Source organism: Oncorhynchus tshawytscha, linkage group LG13 (genome assembly GCF_018296145.1).
Source record: "Oncorhynchus tshawytscha isolate Ot180627B linkage group LG13, Otsh_v2.0, whole genome shotgun sequence".
Lineage (NCBI taxonomy): Eukaryota > Metazoa > Chordata > Actinopteri > Salmoniformes > Salmonidae > Oncorhynchus > Oncorhynchus tshawytscha.
The window spans coordinates 35,709,680-35,735,755 of record NC_056441.1 but is presented as its reverse complement, the minus strand read 5'-3'; the positions used below and the strand labels follow the sequence as shown (position 1 = coordinate 35,735,755).

Genomic DNA, 26,076 nt, shown 5'->3' with positions numbered 1-26,076 from the left:
CTTTACATAGTACGGGGGAAACTCACCTTATCCACCATCAATGTGTAGCACCCACCTCAGTGATGCACGGTGGCCATTTTTGTGCCAGAACTCTCACCACAAATCAGCTATCAGTTGGAGGGGTGAGGAGTGATATATGCCCATTAGGAATGAGGGGGATGATTAGGTGGCCATGATGGAATGTGGCCAGGTTGGGAATTTAGCCATGACACCAGGATGAACACCCCTACTCTCACAATAAGCACCATGGGATTTTGAATGACTACAGAGAGTCAGGACACCTGTTTTAGCGTCCAGTCCGAAAGACCGCGCCCTACGCAGGACAATGTTCCCAAATGTAATCAAGGTTTGAAAATGATGTTTTAGTCAAATACTATCTCTGTTTAGGCTTCTTGCGGCCAATATGCAGTCTAAAAATATCATGTATTATTATGTTCCGGAAACCAGACCATCCGCTCCAAAAAATAATTGGCCAGCGGCTGAATCTAGTTGATGATCCGTGCTGTAGGGCCTTCTTGTATGGTGTTACTGTGTGTATGACAAAGTTCTAGGCAAAGCATGTTACAAAATTATAGACCATCTCTGGCCTAGGTTTATTCAAACCTTAGTCCTCCTTGATTTTCTTCTGCTTTTCTGTAGGCTTATTTGGCAATTCAGGCCATAGCTATGAATGAGTAGTGTACAAGATGCAATGAACAAATAAACAGCACTATATTACACAGGCCTAAACATTTCAGTGCATTTCATGGTACATATTTGTCTCTTGTAAAATCAGTGGCCTAACCTTTCTATAAACATTCTCATAAATAAATTCACTGTGATATCCATCCAAGCCTAACAAGTGACACTCTTCAATATAGCACCGGGATTTATTCATCCATTTCAACCTTATGCAATGTCGCCCCCTGGTGTGCTAGATACAACCTCACAACTTGTGGAAAGATGAGCGTGGAAAGAAATAGTCGAGGGCCTAAGTGTAGATCGACATTTACGTTCAAATATTATTTTGTGCAGATGGTTACCCCAGATTTTGTTAGAGATATTGACACAATTTATCTATTAGAAATTAATATTGTCTTTGTCTTGTGAAGCATCATTCCTTATGGATGCATTTTTACAATTTTTACCTAAAACATTTGCAGGTATTCTTAGTAGCTACATTATTTGCTTTATTGTGTCAACGTGGCCTGACTGTACTGCAAGCCAGACAGGTGGAGTTGCTTGCTATACCATCGAGCTCAGAAACACTTTTACTTGTGGTTCCTATGGTACAATGGCTGCTCCTCTGTAGGTCGAATGTCTATATATCACTGAGGGGAGAACAGTGCAAGAGGGGTACAGTAAATTATTCGTGATGCAATAGTGCACTGCATCACCAATACTGTACCACTCTTCATTGGCTTGGCTTATCTTGATGTGCAACAATGAAGACCGCATTTAAAGACTTAATCCAAAAACAGCACTTAGTGTTACAATGTACTGTACCTACTCTTCAAATGCACCCACACCACAGCGGGACATCTACACTAAATATTAGGGATATTATTTATTATCGGCAGAATTTCACAATGGCATTTGACGTGATTAGCATAACTGACAAGATTGACGAGAGCCTACTTACATGATCGGAAAAGCCCCCTTAATAAGTTAAACCTCATGCTTGACTATGATTCCTAAAAACCATAAGCCCACCACATATTCACATTCTATAAGAATACTGTGTAGTTTTCATGAAAAAAACTGTATTACAAAAGGTCTAGTTGGCAGATTTAACATGTCCTTTTGGAGCACACAGATGGACCTACACGTTCTCAGTGAACATCATTCCGGCCTTTTTCAACTGAAGAGGATTACAAGGGATATACATGCTCTCTTCACTTGATTACAAGTGCACGAGCTAGACTCGCAGAAGACGTCCCATAAGAGTACTGCTGATGCAATGGAAATGGGCTTAAAATGGCTGATTTAGTCTTGTTTTTAACGTTCTTGTCACACCTGTGTGGTAAACACACTATAAATAAAGTTGAATGTCATTTAAGGATCGGGTGATAAGTGTTAAGGGTTTCACATAGTATGATTTAATGTACCTCGTCAGTTCATCATCATGCATGGCTCACTGCCACTTTTATTTCACCTTTATTTAACCAGGTAGGCTAGTTGAGAACAAGTTCTCATTTACAACTGCGACCTGGCCAAGATAAAGCATAGCAGTGTGAACAGAGACAACACAGAGTTACACATGGAGTAAACAATTAACAAGTCAATAACACAGTAGAAAAAAAAAGAAAAAAAAGAGTCTATATACATTGTGTGCAAAAGGCATGAGGAGGTAGGCGAATAATTACAATTTTGCAGATTAACACTGGAGTGATAAATGATCAGATGGTCATGTACAGGTAGAGATACTGGTGTGCAAAAGAGCAGAAAAGTAAATAAATATAAACAGTATGGGGATGAGGTAGGTAAATTGGGTGGGCTATTTACCGATAGACTAGTTAGCTGCTCAGATAGCAGATGTTTGAAGTTGGTGAGGGAGATAAAAGTCTCCAACTTCAGTGATTTTTGCAATTCGTTCCAGTCACATGCAGCAGAGAACTGGAACGAATGGCGGCCAAATGAGGTGTTGGCTTTAGGGATGATCAGTGAGATACACCTGCTGGAGCGCGTAACCAAAAAGGTTGCAAGATTGAAACCCCGAGCTGACAAGGTAAAAATCTGCCGCTCTGCCCCAGAAAAAGGAAGTTAACCCACTGTTCCTAGGCTACAATTTAAATAAGAATTCTTAACTGACTTGTGTAGTTAAATAAACTAATTCTACCTGAACAGCATCAGATCCTCCAAATCCAGGCAGGGGTAAAGTCCTCTGTCTGATCACCTCTTGCACAAAACTACACTCTTCAGAGGTGTGGACGGATGCAAGTTTTGCTCTGAATTGCTCACAGTCCCGCTAGAGACAAAGAGGACAGGATATAATATCACATATATATTTCATAATGGAAGTTGTTTTTTTTTAACTACAAAATAATTTCAGCTATGGATTTTGTGTTCTTGCCACATGGATTTTTTAAATGTATATTTTACCTTCATTTAACTAGGCAAGTCAGTTAAGAAGAAATTGGATGCATTTTCAACGTATAATCCAGTGTGGAACTGCAACACTGTGATTGGTGATACCTGGTGTATGTCTATATGATCAGTCTGATATAGCTACGCCAAAACATTTCAAGGGTGCATCAGGTTAAAATGCACCTCATTATTCATCCACATCTTCCCGGAAGGGACAAACATAAAACACAGTGCCCCGTATTAGAGCCAGCGAGGGGGTGGGGGGCAAAGAGCTCCTGCTCAACCGCTCCACCTTCTCTGTGATGAGGCAAGACATGATCAGAACAAACTCATTGACGCCTAACATTACCAATGCACAAGCACTGTGTTGAACAAGTTGAGAAATCAGATTTCTTCATGCACCAGGTTTCACCCATCACGGTGTTGTAGTTCCGCACTCAGAAAAGCCATCACAAGTTGCTCATTCTTTGAAGACGATGTAACAACATCGAGCACTTACCAGCAGGTGGGCTCTGTTCCATGTGGGTTTCCATGACATTTGTATCCTCTCGAAAAGAGATGTAACTACTATGAAGAAATGTCATATTCCCAGTATATAATGTGAGCTGTATCATTTTAGATGTCATATGAGGATGAGGTGTTTTCTTGGTTTGCTGTGTGAGTTACCTGCTGCACCGCTCAGAGCAAACACAGCACAGTGAACCAGGGAAAGGATCAACATTGCCATAGTGATAATGGGATCCTGAAAATAAGACATATACAATCAATAACAAACGAGACATCTACCTCAATTGATTAATAGATGTTTTAGGCTGTTAGTGATTCACTGATGATTCCCTTAAAAAAAAGCAGAGGAGCACTTTCATACTGTTAGCTCACAATGGCCACAAGGAAACCAATTTCCCATAGTTCCATATCAGTTGAACACAGTACAAAGTATCATGTTTGTGAGAGTTAAATGCGATCATCTGATAGGCCTGTATTGGATTTAACTGTTTATTGGGGCAGAGATTCAACAATAAGGGGGGCAAGTTGGGCTGATTAAAGTGATGCCCTCTGCTCCGGCACAGGCAACAAACAAAAAAAAACATGTAGAAAACCCATAAGTTTCAATGATGTATTTCATAACATAGGTTATTGGTAGATGACTGCAAAAAAACAAAACATGGTACTTGGTGTCACCTTGCAAGAGTTTGTCACATGTACCGTTGCTGCAGCACAAGTATTGTGGAAATGAACGTTTGAACCAATGCACCTGTTTAATGTTATCGTCTTTGGTTCATTATCATGTTGATTTGACAGTGACACCGTTTATGAAGGGAACTACATCATGCCACTAATATACTGCTAGTATAATGGCACACTGCAATAGGCTTACCGTAAAATACTATATGACTTTTACGGCAGAAATAGGTTTAAGAACTAATGAGAGAAAATGAATTAAATGTGTACAATTAAATGTTTCAGATCAACAAATCATCTTCAAATGAAAATATGTGACAGAAAATGAATGTTAATGATTGTAAAAGGAGACTATTCAAGGGGCTGTTGTGATAGGAAAAACAATATGCAGATCGGTCCGTTACAGACCACACCCGAAGGGTAATTGTCCACTGACTGTGACCCAGTCTATCTAGGTCTGCAGACTGTCTGACAACTTCCTCGCCAGTGTCTGTGGCAGATTAAGAGTATGCAGATTGGTCCTGCAGCAGCAGGTGACTTGAGGTCGGGAAGGGCCCCAGGCTAAGATAAAGAATATAAAACATTTTATTTGATGTGCCAATGGATACTGAAGCAGACATTTGCTTTCTGCCTACTTCTCTAAGTGGCAGGATTATCAACCAACGCTTTTGAAGCCACACATCTTTTTGTGCAGGAGGTGACATTTCATCATTTAAAGGGACAGTCCCGAGTGATTGACATGTTTTAATCATATTTCAAAGCGGTATATTGTGGTAGACACAGATGACAAAATATATATATTTTTAAATATTGATATACAGATATCAGATTAGTGTTTTAGCCCGAGTGTAGCTGTTTGATGCAACGTACAGAAAGCTTGACCCATAGGCTGTATGTAAATACCAATTAAACAAATCATGATCCATTTGCTGCATCCCATGTCTTTGCAGTGATGCAGCTTGATCCGTATTTGGACCAGCCTACTGGGCATAGCTCCTTGCACTCCGCCCCCTCCTCCACATCCCCCTACCTCCTCAGTCACATCCTCCTCTCTCCACTTATTCTCTGTGAGGACGGGGAGACGAAAACAGGTTGCTGTAGCAATGTTAACATGTTTGTTTACAGACCACTGTCCATGTACAAATCTACCTAGAGTCTACCATTATGTGGAATGTACAATTCTAGTTTTTTTTTGTCCTGGGCGAGTGACCGCCTAAAAACTGAAAATGTTAATTCAACAAAAATAAGAGATTAAAAAAAACACTTACCAAGAGGCAACGTTTGCTCAGCAACCGTTATCTTCTTATGGGGCACTGCAGTGAAAGACAAGGGAGCACATTTTATTTATCTTAGAAATGTATATTTCTTTACACATCTACTCCTTTCACAGGCACACGTAACTTTGAAAAAGTGTTCCAGAAGGGAGGCAAGTCTACAGTGGTACAAACTTACCAAGAGTTGGGTTCTGTTCAAAAGGTGTTTGCCTCGTCACCCGGACCCTCTGTAAAAACAGAAAACAGAGACATAACCAGTAAGGAGTGAGATGGGAAACCCTTTACCCACAGGAGGAACCTGTTTAATATCATTATCCAGAAAGGGTTCTGTAAAAGGAGCGGTATTGAATTAATAAAATGGACCAAAACAATTCTCAAGGACGGTCACCCAATTTAGACATCTATGCATTCATTTTTAAGTGGGGGCCTCCCGAGTGGTGCAGCGGTCTAAGGCACTACGTCGCAGTGCTTGAGGCATCACTACAGACCCGGGCTGTGTGATCGAGAGACCCATGAGGCAGCACACAATTGGCCCAGCGTTGTCCGGGTTAGGGGAGGGTTTGGCCGGCCGCGATTTCCTTGTCCCATCACGCTCTAGCGACTCCTTGTGGCGGGCCTGGTGCCTGCAAGCTGACTTTGGTCGCCAGCTGGACGGTGTTTCCTCCGACACATTGGTGCGGCTGGCTTCCGGGTTAAGTGAGCAGTGTGTCAAGACACAGTCCAGCTTGGTAGGGTCGTGTTTAGGAGGACGCATGGCTCTCAGCCATCGCCTCTCCTGAGTCTGAAGGGGAGTTGCAGCTATGGGACAAGACTAGCTACCAATTGGATAACACGAAATTGGGGCGGTGGGTTAAAAGTTTTTATTTGTAATTATGGTGCCTTGATGTGAACTAGTTGTTAATATTGATGTTTTTGTTTTTGCACCATAGGTTTATTGCTGTACTTAAAGATTGTAGCTACAACGTGACCCCCTTGACAAAGATCAAAACAAGCACTGTATCTTTAGGTCAGGTGACAGGATTCCTGAAAACACCCACACATACGCATCCATAAACTATGCACACGACTATGTATGTGTGCAGTGTAGTACACAAATGCAAGCATTCCCATTTAACCCACTTTTAGAACTCCCGTCACACTGTGATATGATTGAGGCAGCTCTCGATTGGATAATGCAAATTAACCCAATTTCACTACATGCTATTAGGCTCAAGCAAATGTACGCACAAGCGCATACACTCATATACTGAATCGACTTGGTCAAGTTTGTGTGGAAGAGGTGGAAAAACCTGCTATAGACAACCTAGATGGGAAACTATTGGGAATGGTAGCAGACTGTATTGCTACCCCTGTTTGCCATGTCTTTAACCAAAGGAGTGTGTCCATATGCGAGGAAGGAAGCTAAAGAAATTCCACTACTTAACAATAGTAAAGCACTCTTTTCTGGCTCTAACAGCCCCCCCCGCCTGTTCTTAGTAAACTGGTGAAGAGAATTGTGTTTGAACAAATACAATGCTATTTTTTAATGACTAACTGCTGACTTTCAGCAGGCATGTAGGGAAGGGTACTCAACTTGTACTGCATACTTTACATGTAACCTTTATTTAACTAGGCAAGTCAGTTCAGAACAAATTCTTAAGATGACTGATGATTGGCTAAAATAAATGGATAATACATACGATGGTAGTTGGATCTGTATTGTTAGATTTCAGCACAGCATTTGATGTTATTGGTTATAATTTGTTTTTGGAGGGAAAAAAACTCACTTGTTATGACTTGTTCTGAAATGCATAGGGACGGATCGAAATGTACACAATTACTAAAATGGGGGAGGGTTGAATTAGAGGGTGATTGCCTCTGGAATTTATACACTGATTGAGTAGGTAAAGTTATGGAGATTGTACTCCTATTAGAAATACGGAGAGAGAGACAGTTCCTCAGTTTAGGGTTCTATAAATGTTGATTGGAGATTAACAATGTCTGCCATTCTGTGCCATGTCACTCAGCTGTGATTATCCAAATAACAGTCCATTTATCCATACAAGATGTGGTTTGGAAATAATAAACATTAATACAAATGGCATCAATACTTAAAACTTCTTATGGCTGCAGTGGCAGTATTGAGTAGCTTGGATGAAAGGTGCCCAGAGTAAACTGCCTGCTCCTCAGTCCCAGTTGCTAATATATGCATATTATTATTAGCATTGGATAAAAAACACTCTGAAGTTTCTAAAACTGTTTGAATGATGTCTGTGAGTATATCAGAACTCACTCATATGGCAGGCAAAAACCTGAGAAGAAATCCAAACAGGAAATGGGAAATCTGAGGTTGGTCGATTTTCAACCCAGCCCCTATTGAATACACAGTAGGATATTGGCTATGTTACACTTCCTAAGGCTTCCACTAGATGTCAACCATCTTTAGAAACTTGAATGAGGCTTCTACTGTGTTCTGGAGCCGGATGGGAGCTGTTTGAGTCAGTAGCCTGGCAGAGTGCCAGGTCCTGGTCACGAGCATTTCACATGATAGCGACCTGCGTTCCATGGCTTCTCTACAGATATAGGAATTCTCCGGTTGGAACGTTATTGAAGATTTATGATAACAACATCCTAAAGATTGATTCTATACTTAGTTTGACAAGTTTCTTCGACCTGTAATATAACTTTTTGAAGTTTTCGTCCGCTTGAGTGTTTGGATTTGTGTACTAAATGCTCTAACAAAAGTAGCAACTTGGACATAAATAATGGACATTATCGAACTAATCAAGCATTTATTGCGGAACTAGGATTCCAGGGAGTGCATTCTGATGAAGATCGTCAAAGGTAAGGGATTATTTATAATGTTATTTCTGATTTCTGTTGACTCCAACATGGCGGATAATTTTATTTTTAATCTGAGCGCCGTCTCAGATTATTGCATGCTTAGCTTTTTCCGTAAAGTTTTTTAAAAATCTGACACAGCAGTTGCATTAAGGAGAGGTATATCTATATTTCCATGTCTAACAATTGTATTTATCGACATTTACCATGGCGATGTTGACCATATCTCTACTGCTTCGTGCTGCCTTTTGTGCTGAGTAGTGCACCAAGTAAAACGCACCGCAAGACATATATCCATGCGTACTCCACTTGAGTTGACAAGATATTGACAACTTCGGACAATTGCACTGATGATGTTTTCGTTGTCCAGGTGCCGAGGCCCTACTTTCACTCTCTTTTGTGTGACAGTTCTTATTTCAGAACCTTCATTGGAGGGAAACATGGAACATCCCCCCTTGGTAAGTGTGTGCATATACAGTATGTCGATAGTGTCCAGCGGACATTATTGAAACTTTTAAAACAATGTCTTCCCTCCATATGTTTCTATGTCATAGAGGATATGGATGATGAGGGAAACACCTTTAAACAGAACCCACCTCTTGGTAAGTCTTGACTAGGTAGACTCCCTTCACTAGATGCTTCCAGTTTTCAGAGTAAGATGTGTTGTGAGGAGTAAATGTTCAAACAAAGATGTTGCATAAATATTGCTACGACAGTTTTGATTGAATGTACCCCCTCGTGTTTCACTGTAGAGCCCCTTGAGGTGATGGTCGCTGAGCTGACATTGCCTCTGGGTACGTTAGCAGTTCGTAATGTTTGCCAGTGAAACTTATGTCTATAGATTATTTTGTTTGGCCCCAACCAGTGAGTCAGTCAATTCATTTTGTGTCTGTTCTCCCCTCCAGAAACTGGAGGACAGAGGAGGGCATGGACCAAATACTGATCTTGCTGCTACAAGTTCTTCCAGACTGCAGGGACATGGGCTGCAGCTGAGGTACAGTATCATATTGTGTTTACAATCTACTGTGAATCAAGTTACTGTTTGATTGGACTTGGTTGAGACATTTATTTCGTGCCTGGTTCAGGCTCAGGAATATTGGAGAAAGTGACGCAATGTCTTTATGAGCATGTTGCCATGGGGATCATCATTTTTAGACTAACACAAATCACATGTATTTATAAAGCCCTTTTTACACCAGCTGTCAGGGATCCCTCCGGAACTTTCATTACGCACACCTGGCCCCTATTCCCAGTGATTAGTACTTGTATAAGTGTGCCCTTGGTTTACCAGTGTCCTGTTGATTGTTGTTACAATGTCGGTTGGTTTGTGTGAGTACCTGTGCTGTGTGTTCTGGATTTCGTGCCATTGTGGATTGCGCAGATGATTACGGGTCTCGTCCCCTGTGTTAATCATTGTGCGCATGTGTTATTTATTCGAGGTACTCCTCGCTCTTTTGTTTGTGTTTCAACCCTGTGTTTTGTATAGTGTTTGATTGGTCTACGTCCCCGTGACTTTACACGGCACGCTGTAATTTGGGTAAATTAAAAACCCATATTACGCATTCCTGCACCTGTCTCCCAATCAAACATACCAACGTGGCATCAGCAGAAACCCAGCCTAAAACCCCAAACAGCAATGTCACGACTCTCCTTTTTACTATAAAATGAATCTGTTCTTGTCCACCTCGCTCTCTAGTGGCTCTGTGTGCACTTCGGGGCGAACCTTGCATCGGTGCAAAGCTCTGCCAAGGTGCCATTTCTTACAGGAGGTGGTGATGACCAGTACTGGTGATTTCTCCAAAACATGGATTGGAGGAGTTGATGCTGTTCATGTAGAGTACTTATCGATATCTCTAAAGCCAAGACTCATAAAGTCAAGTCTAGGTTCGGAAGCTCTTTGAGAGGCAGATACTAGAGCAAATGCTCGATGAATTATCCACTGGCCTTGTTTTTACTCTATGGGAATGAGTCTGAGACTTGACTGTTCTTCCCCACAGAAACTGGTGTGGTTCTGGAGTGATGGCTGTAAATTATATATTTTTATAGAGCATTTTGTGACAATTGTCTTGTCAGGATCCTCTCATGTGTAGAAACCACCACTTTCACAAGCCCCGTGTTATTCAATAGGTGCAAGCTTTCTATCGGTGGAAAGAGGGGATTGAGTTGTGGTAATTCTCTAGCATAAGCACACAAGAAACTATTAAAAATGGGGTCAGGTGTGTCAAGCTACTCTAGGTGTACCAGCATATTTGTTGAGAAGGTTTAAATCCTAAGCAACCTGCCTACATGTTGTTTGAAGTACATTAGACCAACATAGCTACATAGCAGGTCAAAGCTGGAAAACCTTGGTAGAGCATGGGTGAAGTTAGGCCTTTTGCATTTTTTAAGAACAACAAGTCAGTTAAGAACAAATTCTTACTTACAATGACGGCATACCCTGACGCCGCTGGGGCAATTGTGCGCTGCCCTATGGGACTCCCAATCACAGCCGGATAAGATGCCGCTTGGATTCAAACCAGGTACTGCAGTGATGCCTCTTGCACTGAGATGCAGTGTCTTAGACCACTGCGCCATTCAAGAGCCTTGTGGTACTCGTGAATTTCCTTTCTTTTTCGGCTTCAGACCGACCTAGATAACATGATAATAACAGGCTATATTATTATAATATATCATATTCACTAAACAGAATTGGTTAATTACCATGATCATGTTGAGGTAATTATACTAGCGAGCTGTTCATGGAGGGAATAAGTACCATGCCTGTGAGTACCATGCCATACAATATGGGTCTAATACATGTGGCAGTAATAAGCACATCTTGTACTCACAAACTGAGTTTGGACATTTGTTTGGTTAAAACAGTAGGATAAATACACATGTTGTCCATTCTCGTATTTATCTTTAAATACTGTATGTACAGTTGAAGTCGGATGGATCAACACTTTATTTTAAGAATGTGAAATGTCAGAATAATAGAGAGAATGATTTATCTCAGCTTTTATTTCTTTCATCACATTCCCAGTGGGTCAGCAGTTTACATACCCTCAATTAGAATTTGGTAGCATTGTCTTTAAATTGTTTAACTTGGGTCAAACGTTTCAGGTAGCCTTCTACAAGCTTCGCACAATAAGTTGGGTGAATTTTGGCCCATTTCTCCTGTCAGAGCTGGTGTAACTGAGTCAGGTTTATAGGCCACCTTGCTCGCACACACTTTTTCAGTTCTGCACACACATTTTTGATAGGACTGAGGTCTGGGCTTTGTGATGGCCAATCCAATACCTTGCCTTTGTTGTCCTTAAGCCATTTTGCCACAACTTTGGAAGGTTGCTTGGGGTCATTGTCCATTTGGAAGACCCATTTGCGACCAAGCTTTAACTTCCTGACTGACGTCTTGAGATGTTTCTTCAATATATCCACATCATTTTCCTTCCCATTGATGCAATCTATTTTGTAGAAGTCCATCCTGCAGCAAAGCACCCCAACAACATGATTCTGCCACCCCGTGCTTCACGGTTGGTATGGTGTTCTTCGGCTTCCAAGTCTCCCCCTTTTTCATCCAAACATGATGATGGTCATTATGGCCAAACAGTTCTATTTTGGTTTCATCAGACCAGAGGATATTTCTCCAAAAAGTACGATATTTGTCCCCATGTGCAGTTGCAACCCATAGTCTGGCTTTTTTATGGCGGTATTGGAGCAGTGGCTTCTCCCTTCCTGAGCGGCCTTTCAAGTTGTGTCGATATAGGACTCGTTTTACTGTGGATATAGATACTTCGTTTCCTCCAGCATCTTCACAAGGTCCTTTGCTGGTGTTCTGGGATTGATTTGCACTTTTCGCACCAAAGTACGTTCATATCTAGGAGACAGAACAAGTCTCCTTCCTGAGCGGTATGATGGCTGCGTGGTCCCATGGTGTTTATACTTGCATACTATTGTTTGTACAGATGAACGTGGTACCTTCAGGCACTTGGAAATTGCTCCCAAGGATGAACCAGACATGTGGAGGTGTACAAAAAATGTTCTGAGGTCTTGGCTGATTTCTTTTGATTTTCCCATGATGTCAAGCAAAGAGGCACTGAGTTTGAAGGCAGGCCTTGAAATATATCCACAGGTACACATCCAATTGACTCAAATTATGTCGATTAGCCTATAAGAAGCTTCTAAAGCCATGACATAATTTTCTGGAATTTTCCAAGCTGTTTAAAGGCACAGTCAACTTAGTGTATGTAAACTTCTGACCCACTGGAATTGTGATAAAGTGAATTATAAGTGAAATAATCTGTAAACAATTGTTGGAAAAATGACCTGTGTCATGCACAAAGTAGATGTCCTTACCAACTTGCCAAAACTATAGTTTGTTAACAAGAAATGTGTGGAGTGGTTGAAAAACGAGTTTTAATGACTCCAACCTAAGTGTATGTAAACTTCCGACTTCAACTGTATATACCTAGTGAGAGTTTGGAAACGTAAAGCTACATTCTGGAATTCGAAAAACAACTAAATGTTCGCCCAACTTCTTGGTATACAGGGAAGGGAAATGTAACACCTCTCAAATTCATAGATTGTGCTCTAGATGCAAAGACTGACAGTCTATGACATCCACATGATAGTTTTGAACAGATTGTAAAGATGTTTACGTTCTTGTTTGTCCGGTAATAAAACCTTTTGTGTCATTATGGAGAATCATTTATGAATTATATTCTTCAAGAATAAATGCAAGGTTATTAGAATTTTGTGATTTTCTATTTGTTCTTGTCACGACTTCCGCCGAAGTCGGTTCCTCTCCTTGTTCGTGCAGCGTTCAGCGGTCGACGTCATCGGATTTCTAGCCGTCGCCAATCCACCTTTCATTTTTCCATTTGTCTTGTCTTGTTTTCCTACACACCTGGTTTCAATTCCCTCAGTATTAGAAGTGTGTCACGTTCGTCGTAACGAGGAGACCAAGGTGCAGCGTGAGATGAATACGTTCTTCTTTTATTAAAACAAAGAACACTAAACAAACTAACAAAATAACAAAACGACCGTGAAGCTATAAACAAGAGTGCTGACATGCAACTACACATAGACAATAACCCACAAAACCAAAATGGAAATGGCAACCTAAATAAGATCCCCAATCTGAGACAACGATAAACAGCTGTCTCTGATTGGGAGCAATTCAGGCCACCATAGACCTACATTTACCTAGACAATACCAAAACCCCATAGATATACAAAAAGCCCTAGACAAGGCAAAAACACACATACCACCCTCGTCACACCCTGACCTAACCAAAATAATAAAGAAAACCCCCCATGTCTGTGTGTGGAATTGTTTGTTGTTTCATGTATGTGAACGCTAGACTGGTTTGCGCTGGGTTATGTCAACCCATATTGTGTTTAGTGTTCTTAGTTCCGTGTGTTTTGTTCACTGAAATAAAAGGCTCCTTTGTCTACCCAACTTCTGCTCTCCTGCGCCTGACTCCCTTACAGCCAGATACGTAAGGGGAACCTACTGAAGAGATGAGTCTTCAATAAAGACTTAAAGGTCGAGACCGAGTCTGCGTCTCTCACATAGATAGGCAGACCATTCCATAAAAATTTAGCTTTATAGGAGAAAGCCCAGCTGTTTGCTTAGAAATTCTGGGTACAATAAGGAGGCCTGCGTCTTGTGACCACATGTAGGTATATACAGCAGGATCAAATTCAGAGAGATAGGTAGGAACAAGCCCATGTTATGCTTTGTAGGTTAGTAGTAAAACCTTGAAATCAGCCATAGCCTTAAGAGGAAGCCAGTGTAGAGAGGCTAGCACTGGAGTAATATGATCAAATGTTTTGGTTGCAGTCAAGATTCTAGCAGCCTTATATCGTTTATTTAGTGCTCTATCTGGGTAGCCAGAAAGTAGAGCATTGCAATAGCCTAATGTAGAAGTGACAAAAGCATGGATTAGCTTTTCTGCATCATTTTTGGACAAAACATTTCTGATTTTTGCAGTGTTATGAAGAAGCTGTCCTTGAAATATTCTTGATATGTTTGTCAAAAGAGATCATGGTCCAGAGTAAAGCCGAGGTCCTTCACAGTTTCCTTCAAGACAACTGTACAACCATCAAGATTAATTGTCAGATCCAACAGAAGATCTCTTGGATTCTTGGGACCATCTCTGTTTTGTCAGAGTTTAAAAGTAAAACATTTACCGCCATCCACATCCTTATTTCTGAAACACAGGCTTCCAGGGTGGATAATTTTGGGGCTTAACCATGTTGCGACAGCTGTGTATCATCCGCGTAGCAGTCAAAGTTAACATTGTTTCCGAATGACATCACAAAGAGGTAAAATATATAGTGAAAACAATAGCGGTCCTAAAAAGGAACCCTGAGGAACACCGAAATGTATAATTGATTTGTCAGAGGACAAACCATCCACAGAGATGAACTGATCTCCTTTCCGACAGATAACATCTAAACCAGGCCAGAACTTGTCCATGTAGACCAATTAGGGTTTCCAATCTCTCCAAAAGAGTGTGGTGATCAATGGTGTCAAAAGCAGTACAAGGACAGATGCAGAGCCTTGGTCTGACGCCATTAAAATATAATTTACCACCTTCACAAGTGCAGTCTCAGTGCTTTGATGGGGTCTAAAACCAGGCTGAAGCATTTCGTATTCACTATTTGTCTTCAGGAAGGCAGTGAGTTGCTGTGCAACATATTTTTCTCAAATCTTTGAGAGGAATGGGAGATTCCATATAGGCCGATAGTTTTTTGTATTTTCTGGGTCAAGGTTTGGCTTTTTCAAGAGGGGCTTTATTACTGCCACTTTTAGTGACTTTGGTACACTTCCGGTGGATAGGGAGCCATTTATAATGTTCAACATAGGAGGGCCAAGCACAGGAAGCAGCTCTTTCAGTAGTTTAGTTGGAATAGGGTCCAGTATGCAGCTTGAAGGTTTAGAGGCCATGACTATGTTCATGAATGTGTCAAGAGATATAGGATTTAAAAACTTGAGTGTCTACATTGATCCTAGGTCCTGGCAGAGTTGTGCAGACTCAGGACGACTGAGCTTTGGAGAAATACACAGATTTAAAGAGGAGTCCATAATTTGCTTTTAAATGATCATGATCTTTTCGTCAAAGAAGTTCATGAATTCATCACCGCTGAAGTGAAAGCCATCCTCTCTTGGGGAATGCTGCTTTTTAGTTAGCTTTGCGACAGTATCAAAAATAAATGTTGGATTGTTTTTATTCTCCTCAATTAGGTTGGAAAAATAGGATGATCGAGCAACAGTGAGGTCTCTTCCATATTGCACGATACTGTCTTTCCAAGCCAGTCGGAAGACTTCCAGTTTGGTGGAGTGCCATTTCTGTTACAATTTTCTGGAAGATTACTTCAGGGCTCTGTATTTTCTGTTTACCAGGGAGCTAGTTTCTTGTGACAAATGTTTTTTTTAGGGGTGCGACTGCATCTAGGGTACTACAAAAGGTTACTGTTAATGGGATTTATCTGTTAATTGAATGATTAGAATATTCCACCCTGAAACCATAAAATTGTATGGAATTGATTTTAATGTATAAAATTATAATCAATAAATGTGTAGTTCTAGTCAGAATTAGGGTAAAACAATATAGCTAATGTTTATGTCTTTATGGTATTTTATACACAGACTGTCTGAGCAAAATTCGGCGCCGACCTGACTAGAGATTTGGGAGAGAACGGGGAGTACGTCTCAAGGTCAAGGTCTCCCTGATCTCTGTCGGTTGGGTAGTGAGACAGTATGTGCGTAGGATATCTTCTGTTTGTGTGTATGTACAGTATGTATGTAGGATGCCTACTGTTTGTGTGGAAGTATGTGCGTAGGATACCTACTGTTTGTGTGGAAGTATGTGCGTAGGATACCTACTGTTTGTGTGGAAGTATGTGCGTAGGATATCTACTGTTTGTGTGGAAATATGTGCGTAGGATATCTACTGTTTGTGTGGAAGTATGTGCGTAGGATATCTACTGTTTGTGTGGAAGTATGTGCGTAGGATATCTACTGTTTGTGTGGAAGTATGTGCGTAGGATATCTACTGTTTGTGTGGAAGTATGTGCTTAGGATATCTACTGTTTGTGTGGAAATATGTGCGTAGGATATCTACTGTTTGTGTGGAAGTATGTGATTAGGATATCTACTGTTTGTGTGGAAGTATGTGCGTAGGATATCTACTGTTTGTGTGGAAATATGTGCGTAGGATATCTACTGTTTGTGTGGAAGTATGTGCGTAGGATATCTACTGTTTGTGTGGAAGTATGTGCGTAGGATATCTACTGTTTGTGTGGAAGTATGTGCGTAGGATATCTACTGTTTGTGTGGAAGTATGTGATTAGGATATCTACTGTTGTGTGGAAGTATGTGCGTAGGATACCTGGCTGCGCTTGTTTGGAAGAATGTATGTGCTGTTTGTGTGGATATCGTAGGATATCTACTGTTTGTGTGGAAATATGTGCGTAGGATATCTACTGTTTGTGTGGAAGTATGTGCGTAGGATATCTACTGTTTGTGTGGAAGTATGTGCGTAGGATATCTACTGTTTGTGTGGAAGTATGTGCGTAGGATATCTACTGTTTGTGTGGAAGTATGTGATTAGGATATCTACTGTTTGTGTGGAAGTATGTGCGTAGGATATCTACTGTTTGTGTGGAAGTATGTGCGTAGGATATCTACTGTTTGTGTGGAAGTATGTGCTTAGGATATCTACTGTTTGTGTGGAAATATGTGCGTAGGATATCTACTGTTTGTGTGGAAGTATGTGATTAGGATATCTACTGTTTGTGTATGCGTAGGATATCTACTGTTTGTGTGGAAATATGTGCGTAGGATATCTACTGTTTGTGTGGAAGTATGTGCGTAGGATATCTACTGTTTGTGTGGAAGTATGTGCGTAGGATATCTACTGTTTGTGTGGAAGTATGTGCGTAGGATATCTACTGTTTGTGTGGAAGTATGTGCGTAGGATATCTACTGTTTGTGTGGAAATATGTGCGTAGGATATCTACTGTTTGTGTGGAAGTATGTGCGTAGGATATCTACTGTTTGTGTGGAAGTATGTGCGTAGGATATCTACTGTTTGTGTGGAAGTATGTGCGTAGGATATCTACTGTTTGTGTGGAAGTATGTGCGTAGGATATCTACTGTTTGTGTGGAAGTATGTGCGTAGGATATCTACTGTTTGTGTGGAAGTATGTGCGTAGGATATCTACTGTTTGTGTGGAAATATGTGCGTAGGATATCTACTGTTTGTGTGGAAGTATGTGCGTAGGATATCTACTGTTTGTGTGGAAGTATGTGCGTAGGATATCTACTGTTTGTGTGGAAGTATGTGCGTAGGATATCTACTGTTTGTGTGGAAATATGTGCGTAGGATATCTACTGTTTGTGTGGAAGTATGTGCGTAGGATATCTACTGTTTGTGTGGAAGTATGTGCGTAGGATATCTACTGTTTGTGTGGAAGTATGTGCGTAGGATATCTACTGTTTGTGTGGAAGTATGTGCGTAGGATATCTACTGTTTGTGTGGAAGTATGTGCGTAGGATATCTACTGTTTGTGTGGAAGTATGTGCGTAGGATATCTACTGTTTGTGTGGAAGTATGTGCGTAGGATATCTACTGTTTGTGTGGAAGTATGTGCGTAGGATATCTACTGTTTGTGTGGAAGTATGTGCGTAGGATATCTACTGTTTGTGTGGAAGTATGTGCGTAGGATATCTACTGTTTGTGTGGAAGTATGTGCGTAGGATATCTAATGGATGTATTTGTATTCTTGACTTTAGAACGTTCTCTGAATAAACTGTACAAACCTTTTGCATAAGCTGAGTCTTTGACTAATTATTATTATTATACCCATGGTCTTACAAACCTTGAGGATTGGTCAGAGCTATTGATTGTCAGTTATTATCATTGGGATAGTGAATTCTCGTGACAGTTACATTTAATTCGTCAGTTAGGTGGTTAACCAATTTTTGTACTCCGACGTCCTTGGGTAGGTGGAGGGAGTCTGGAAGTGCATCTAGGAATCTTTGGGTTGTCCGAGAATTTATGGTACGGCTTTTGATGATCCTTGGTTGGGGTCTAAGCAGATTATTTGTTGCGATTGCAAACGTAATAAGATGGTGGACCGATAGTCCAGAATTATGAGGAAAAACGTTTAGATCCACAATCTTTATTCCACAGAACAAAACTAGGTCCAAGGTATGACTGTGGCAGTGAGTTGGTCCAAAGACATGTTGGACAAAACCCACTGAGTCGATGATGGCTACGAAAGCCTTTTGGAGTGGGTCTGTGGACTTTTCCATGTGAATATTAAAGTCACCCAAAATGTTAATATTATCTGCCGTGACTACAAGGTCCGATAGGAATTTAGGGAACTCAGTGAGGAACGCTCTATATGACCCAGGAGGCCTGTTAACATTAGCTTTAAAAAGTGATTGAGTAGGCTGCATAGTTTTCATGACTAGAAGCTATAAAGACAAAAACGCAGTCATTTTTAATTTTTAAATTGAAATCTGCTATCGTAAATGTTAGACACACCTCCTCCTTTGCGGGATGCACGGGGGATATGGTCACTAGTGTCACCAGGAGGAGAGGCCTCATTTAACACAGTAAATTCATCAGGCTTAAGCCATGTTTCAGTCATGCCAATCACATCAAGATTATGATCAGTGATTAGTTAATTGACTAGAACTGCCTTGGAAGTGAGGGATCTAATATTAAGTAGCCCTATTTTGAGATGTGAGATATCACAATCGTTCAATAATGACAGGAATGGAGGAGGTCTTTTTTCCAGTGAGATTGCTAAAGCGAACAACCTAGATCGAGACACAGACACGTTCTCAATGGGGATAGCTGAACTGACTACACTGACTATGCTAGTGGCAGGCTCCACTAAGCTGGCAGGCTGGCTGACAGCCTGCTGCCTGTCTCATTGTGGAGCTAGAGGAGTTAGAGCCCTGTTTATGTTCATAGATAAGATGAAAGCACCCCTTAAGCTAGGATAGAGTCCGTTATTCCTCAGCAGGCCAGGCTTGGTCCTGTTTGTGGATGAGTCCCGGAAACGTTTTGTGAGGGGCAAATAAACCGTTTTCAACCAGCGATTGACTTGTGAGACTATGCTACGGAGCTCATCACTCCACCTAACTGGGAGGGGGCCAGAGACAATTACTCGATGCCGACACATCTTTCTAGCTGATTTACACGCTGTAGCTATGTTGTGCTTCGTGACCTCTGACTGTTTCATCCGAACATCATTGGTGTCGACGTGGATAACAATATCCCTATACTCTCTACACTCTCCAGTTCTAGACTTAGCCAGCACCTTCTTCAGATTTGCCTTAACGCCAGTAGCCCTGCCACATGGTGAACAGTGTATGATTGCTGGATGATTATTTTAAGTCTAATACTGCGGGTAATGGAGTCGCCAATTACTCTTTTTTTTTAAATTGTCAGAGCTAATGGTGAGAGGCTTCGGTGGCACAGTCCCGGTAACGGGTGGAGGAGAGATCAGGGAAGGCTCGGCCTCTGACTCCGACTTGTTGCTTAATGGGGAGAACTGGTTGAAAGTTTCTGTCGACTGAATGAGTGACACCGGTAGAGCATGCCGACAGCATTTCATTCCAGAAGCCTTGAGAGAATTGTCTGGCTGCAGGGACTGTGCAAGAGGATTTATACTACTATCTGCACTTACTGGTGGCACAGATGCTGTTTCATCCTTTCCTACACTCAAATGACCCTTGCCTAATGATTGCATCTCAAGCTGGGCTCGCAGCAAGGCTATCCTGACGTGCAGCTACTGGTTGCCATTGACGAGCAGCTACTAATAGCTAGCTGGTGGCTATCTCTCCTTGTATTTATCCTGAAATTGTGTAACGATTCTCGTCCTCTTCTTCTGATGAGGAGTAGCAAGGATCGGACCAAAATGCAGCATGGTATGTATCCATAATGATTTAATGATTTAATGAATGCAAAATACAAAAGAACAAGCAAATCAACATGAAAACCGAAACAGTCCCGAATGGTGCAAACACTGAGACAGAAAAATAAACACCCACAACTCAAAAGTGAAACCAGGCTACCTAAGTATGATTCTCAATCAGGGACAACGATTGACAGCTGCCTCTGATTGAGAACCATACCAGGCCGGACATAGAAAATCCCAAATTATAGAAAAAAGAACATAGACAACCCACCCAACTCACGCCCTGACCATACTAAAACAAAAGACATAATAAAATTACTTAAGGTCAGAACGTGACAGTATGATTCTTTGTGAGCGCTGTTCAGATGAACTTTTAAGTTGGTTGGGTTTTCCCTTTTATCTCTGTTCCACACGCTGCCATCTCCTGACACTACATTTGCTTTTGTCCTTTCCAGCAACGTACTCAAAACAATCCCATACAGCACTTTTCCTTTTGCTGCCGCCATTGTTCACACCTATGGTTCACACTTAGAGCTCGCCCTCGGAGGTCTTCCCTGTTAGCTACGGATAGCTAGTGATTAGTGATGCACAAGCACAGCCTTTTTGAACCATTGCCATTTGCTGGCAGCATTTACCCGTCAGATTCAGTAGCTTGAAAACCCCATTCGATTGTTGCCCGATGGAGGAAAGAAAACTCAAACTAAACCATTTATGATGCTTTTCATTTCATTTTGCAGTCAAAGACAATAGTTTCAGTATAGTTTTTTTTATTTTTAAAAATGTTTTTATTCATTATTTTATTTCATTTATTAAATTGTTTATCCAAATTGCATTTTTATTTTAGTATCAGTTTTTGTTGACTATAATAACCTTGAATCAATGGATAAATATCAAGAATTTAAATGACCATTGAGTAACCTCTGAGATCCTAGACTGTACCTTCAAGAATCCTCTTACAATTATGGCAGTATCATTCACGTTTAATAGTGACTCAAAAGAGAAAACACAATGTCTACTCCCGTTTTATTGACAATAAACAACAAAAGCATCACTCAACATATATGAACGACAACTAACTCAAAGTTACAGTTGACAGAAACAACTCATGACTTTACCATAAAGACTGTTCAGTTGGGTGTTGGCACTATGGAGTATCATTGTTGGTTTCAGTTCTTCTGGATTTCACACATTCTTTTGGAGCACACCGAGGGAAAGCTGCTTCCACAGTTTATATCGTTCCAGCCATATTTACCTTAAAAGGAAACATGGCACAGAAATGACCTCTCAAATAATCTCAGGTGTTCACACAACAATAGTATAGTGTGTTTGCGGTGTGTGTGTGTGTGTGTTTCAGCTTTATTTGATGAATGGATCAGTGAATGATACTGGGCCTACTGTACCTCCCCAGTTGATCACTATACATGGCTCTCTGCCACCGCTATTATTGGGCTCTCCTTTCTTCCAGTTCTGGTAATCAAATTCAGAGCCGTCACTCCAAAACCATAGTCTGTTCTGTGGTGAAGAAGTGTGGTCTCAGTATCCCATGTTATCATTATAATAGTATGCCAATAGATACTGCAGTGACCTTTTTGTTGTTGTCGAGTACATCTATAAGATCCTCCAAACCGAGATCTAACTTTATCAGTGACCCTTGAGATATTGATGAGTTTACCAAAGATATTACTGATCTGTGAGTATACTCCACCTGAACAGCATCAAATCCTCCGATCCAGGTAGTTGAGAAACCGCCAGTCTTGCTCGCCACCACTTCCTGTAGAAATTGATACTCCGCAGAGCTGTGCACAGACGCCAGGTTTGCTCCAAGGGACACACAGTGGCGCTACAGTGAGAGGTAGACAGGGACAAAGACATTTCATAATGTAAGTATTAGTCAGCAGTCCAGTCTGTGATAACTTATCTTCTGGACTCTCACAATCAAATATTGTCCATCGCAATTAATGCTCCTTTAAAAAAATGCTCTAGGAGATATTAGATTATCTCTGTATTAACCAATGTCATGTAGGTTCCAATATACAGTAGGCCTTAATTAACATACATATATTTATAAATATGCCACGCTTTAAGGGTAACCTCAAACCAAATAAGCGAGTTGATTTTGATTGAACTTTCCCTTTAATTCACAGTAGGGAGTAACCATAATACCTCTGCTAGGGGCCATGACCTTGCAGTCTCGACGAACATGAAGCAGCGCGATCCAAATTGGAACCAGCCTGTGGGGCATTGGTTCCTGTTCTCTGCTGCCACTACTCCCTCCTCTTCCCCCTTAGCTCCTGGAAGAAGGACAGACAGGCGGGAATTCAAATGGACAAGTCATAGCAATGCTGTTCACAAACAACCGCCCCTGCACACAACTGTTATTCTGATTAGTAGAATCATCAACCTGTGAGAGGTGTCTACCTAGTAGTACTGCGGATGAATCTACTGACATAAGTTTCATGGACAGAGATTAAAAGCTATAATTACCCAGAAGCAAAGCCTGCTCAAAGTCCTGGAACAGTTCTAAAACTGGAACACGGAAAAGAGGGAAGGTAGGGCCTCAGCACCCGGACAACAACAACTTCAACTAGCTGGAGTTCCAGGGATCGACAGGAAAGGAGTGTTTTGTAAAGAATGCTGTAATGTGTGAACTAAAGTGTATATTCTTGGTTTGCTGTGTGTCCTACCTGTTGCACCATTCAGAGCAACGGCAGCACAGAGCAGCAGAGATATGGTCAACATTGCCATGTTAGTGATGATGGTCTCCTAAAAACAAGGTACTGGAACAATCAGAGGGCAATAATGCTAGTAACATCCAGAATTCTCTGAAAAACAGCATAACAGCAAATTAAACAGTTTATTGCTTTAATGTACATGAATTGAGGACTTACCTGTTAATGTGAATCACTGGTAAGTTCTGCAGGTTCTGTTAATCTGGAGAAAGAGAAGCACTTTTACACTGTCAGCTACAAATAAATAGCCATTTCAAACCATTGTTAGCTGGTAATGGTGTTCCATAGAACTGATTTGAGGCGTGTTCAAATTCCAGATATGTCCTTTGGAATGTTTACCTATCGTGTGAGCTATTAAAGATTATCAAAAAAATTAATGGTTACCTAGTAAATGGTTTTCCATGGAACTAGTATCCTGTTGAATAAAGTTCAAATGCCATATTCATGATAATGTTATTGGGAATAGTGTTGCATCCAGGGTTGGGGCCAACTAAAATAGAAATTCTTGACATCAAATAAAATCAAGTCAAATTTGATTTGTCACATACACATATTTAGCAGATGTTATTGCGGGTGTATTGAAATGATTGTGGTCCTAGCTCTACCAGTACAGTAATAAACTAACAATTCACAATAATACACACAAATCTAAAAGTAAAAGAATGGATTCAAGAAATATCTAAATATTAGGATGAGCAATGTTGGAGTGGCATTGACTAAAATACAGTAGAATAGAATACAGTATATACATGTGAAATTAGTAAAACAGTATGTAAACATTATTAAAGTGACTAGTGATCCATTATTAAAGTGACCAGTGATCCCATGTACATAGGGCAGCAGCCTCTAAGGTGCAGGTTTGAGTAACCGGGTGGTGGCCTTGGGATGTGGTGGCCCTGTTCCCTGATTTAAGAGGTGATGACCACCACTCCACTACCATTGTCAACTCTCTCCTGACATGAACTGAAGCCACGTCTCATCTGCCCGCTGATCCACTGGCAAATTGAACGTTTCCTCTCCAAGTACTGTGAGTACCCCTATCAGTTTTCTCTCATTCCTGTATGTAGAGTCGATCACAAACACAATCACATGATGACACATCAATGATTTTACTCCATGCTTGGACTAACTCATTCTTAGCTCTTTTGTCTAACTGTATAGTGTGTTGTGTTATTGTTTTTTGTCTTCCCAGTCAAACCCTGTCCTGCAGTGGTCAAGCCTCTGAACACCTCAACTCATGCCTCATACCCTCATTCAATCACTGCTGTGATCCCTTCCCAACACTATGTAAGTAACTCATAATATTGTCATTTAAATGTCTTTATTAAACTCTTTAGGTTAAAATAGTTAGTCTTTGATGATTTTTGAAACACACTTTGTCGTGTCCGTGCGTTCCGCGCCTATACCCTGGGTCTCCCATCCTCCTCAATTTTTCAAGTCCCCAGCCTCCACTGGCCCAGTAATATGGTCAAGTGCCACAAAAAGGGAAATTACAGTTGGCCCAGAACAAAGCAGCTGGCCCTTAAAGCTCACATTAATAATATGCATGTCAATCTCTCTTGGCGCAAAGAAGAGGAAAGATTGACTTCATCACTACTTGTATTTGTGAGAAGTATTGACATGTTGAAAGCACTAAGCTGTCTGTTTAAATGACTAGCACACAGCTCAGACACCCATGCATACCCCACAAGATATTCCACCAGAGGTCTCTTCACAGTCCCCAAGTCCAGAACAGACTACCCGAAACACACAGTACTATATAGAGCCATGACTACATGCAACTCTATTCCACATCAAGTAACTCATACAAGCAGTAAAATCAGCTAAAAAGACAGTTAAAACTACACCTTATGGAACAGTGCGGGCTGTGAAGAGACACACACACAGGCACAGACACACGCATAAGCACACACACTCTACCCATGTACATATGGATTTTGTGTTGTAGATATGTTGCAGTAGAGAAGTGTGTAACAATGTGTTGTGAAATGTAATGTTTTATTGTATGTAATTTCCTTAATGTTGTTGGACACTTGGAAGAGTAGCTGCTGCCTTGGCATAATGAAATAATAAATACAAATACAAGGCACAGCACGCATTGGTCAACCTCCATCGGAATTAGCATCCCCACACCGGAGAGGTAACTGACCGCACATTGAACACATGGGACATAGCAGAGGAGAACATCCTACTCTTCGTAACTGACAACGGGGCGAACATGGTCAAGGCTATTACAGTATAGACAAGAGAATACCTGTGATCAACAACAACCAGAACTGGCCTTAGCTTTGAACGGTGCGGCAGAAATATCTGAATCTGAGTCGGACACCGACGATTATTCTTATAAGGCTAGGCACCACAGCCTCATTTTTCTCCCCTTTACCAGTTGGATGTAGACACAAATATCATACTTTATTGTATTGCAATGTTTCTGAAATATATTTAAAAAATATGCAAATATAGTGATATCTCGTTAAATATGTGCATATTGTCATATCGCGCAAATCCATTGTTCTTGACACTGGATGAAGTCATGTCTATATTTTGGTTTCATTTTGTTAAGACGCTCCAGGACCGGACTTGTCCAGAGAAGATTGTGGAGAAATACTTTTTTTCATCTTTCTATCTGTTAAATACTAAAGACATGCACGTGAATAGCATTTTTGGTGCCCCCCCCCCAAAAAAAATGATCTACAATAGAAAATGTACAACATATCAACAAATCTTTCTGGGCAAATCTGGAGAAAAATCTGGAGGATAACCAAACAAAGTGGGGTATGTAGTATGGTAAACTAAATAACATTCACATGAGACTTCAGGAGACAGCAGAGGGAGCACGCCAGCATCCACATCGACAGGACCGCAGTGAAGAAGGTGAAAAGCTTCAATTTCCTCAACGTACACATCACTGACAAGACAGTGTGGTGAAGAAGGTGCAACAACAGCGCCTCTTCAACCTCGGGAGGCTGAAGAAATTACATTTGTCTTGGCACCTAAGACCCTCACAAACTTTTACGGATGCACAATTGATGGTATCCTGACGGCTTGTATCACCGCCTGGTACGGCAACTACACTGCCC

The 26,076-nt window shown here is 41.0% G+C and overlaps 1 protein-coding gene and 1 long non-coding RNA gene across 3 annotated transcripts; one reads left to right on the top strand and one right to left on the bottom strand.

Annotated features, from left to right (window-relative positions):
* Nucleotides 1–21,273: 21,273 nt before the first annotated feature.
* LOC112264810 (ladderlectin) lies at nt 21,274–23,322 on the bottom strand. Of its 2 annotated transcripts, XM_024441665.2 has the most exons (7): nt 23,156–23,322; nt 22,952–23,030; nt 22,752–22,793; nt 22,431–22,558; nt 21,973–22,107; nt 21,668–21,779; nt 21,274–21,519 (listed from the first exon to the last, which is right to left on the bottom strand). In XM_024441665.2, exons 2-7 carry the CDS (start codon nt 23,010–23,012, stop codon nt 21,434–21,436), a joined length of 564 nt encoding a protein of 187 aa, XP_024297433.1. In that variant the 5' UTR covers nt 23,013–23,030; nt 23,156–23,322; the 3' UTR covers nt 21,274–21,433. The 2 variants fall into 2 exon arrangements, with proteins under 2 accessions (XP_024297433.1, XP_024297434.1); XM_024441666.2 differs by lacking the exon at nt 22,752–22,793 and having other exon boundaries at nt 23,156–23,321.
* On the top strand, nt 22,574–24,580 carry LOC112264811. Its single transcript, XR_002955684.2, has 3 exons — nt 22,574–23,041; nt 23,832–24,023; nt 24,189–24,580. It is a non-coding gene; the product is annotated as an uncharacterized LOC112264811 (long non-coding RNA).
* Nucleotides 24,581–26,076: the final 1,496 nt, after the last annotated feature.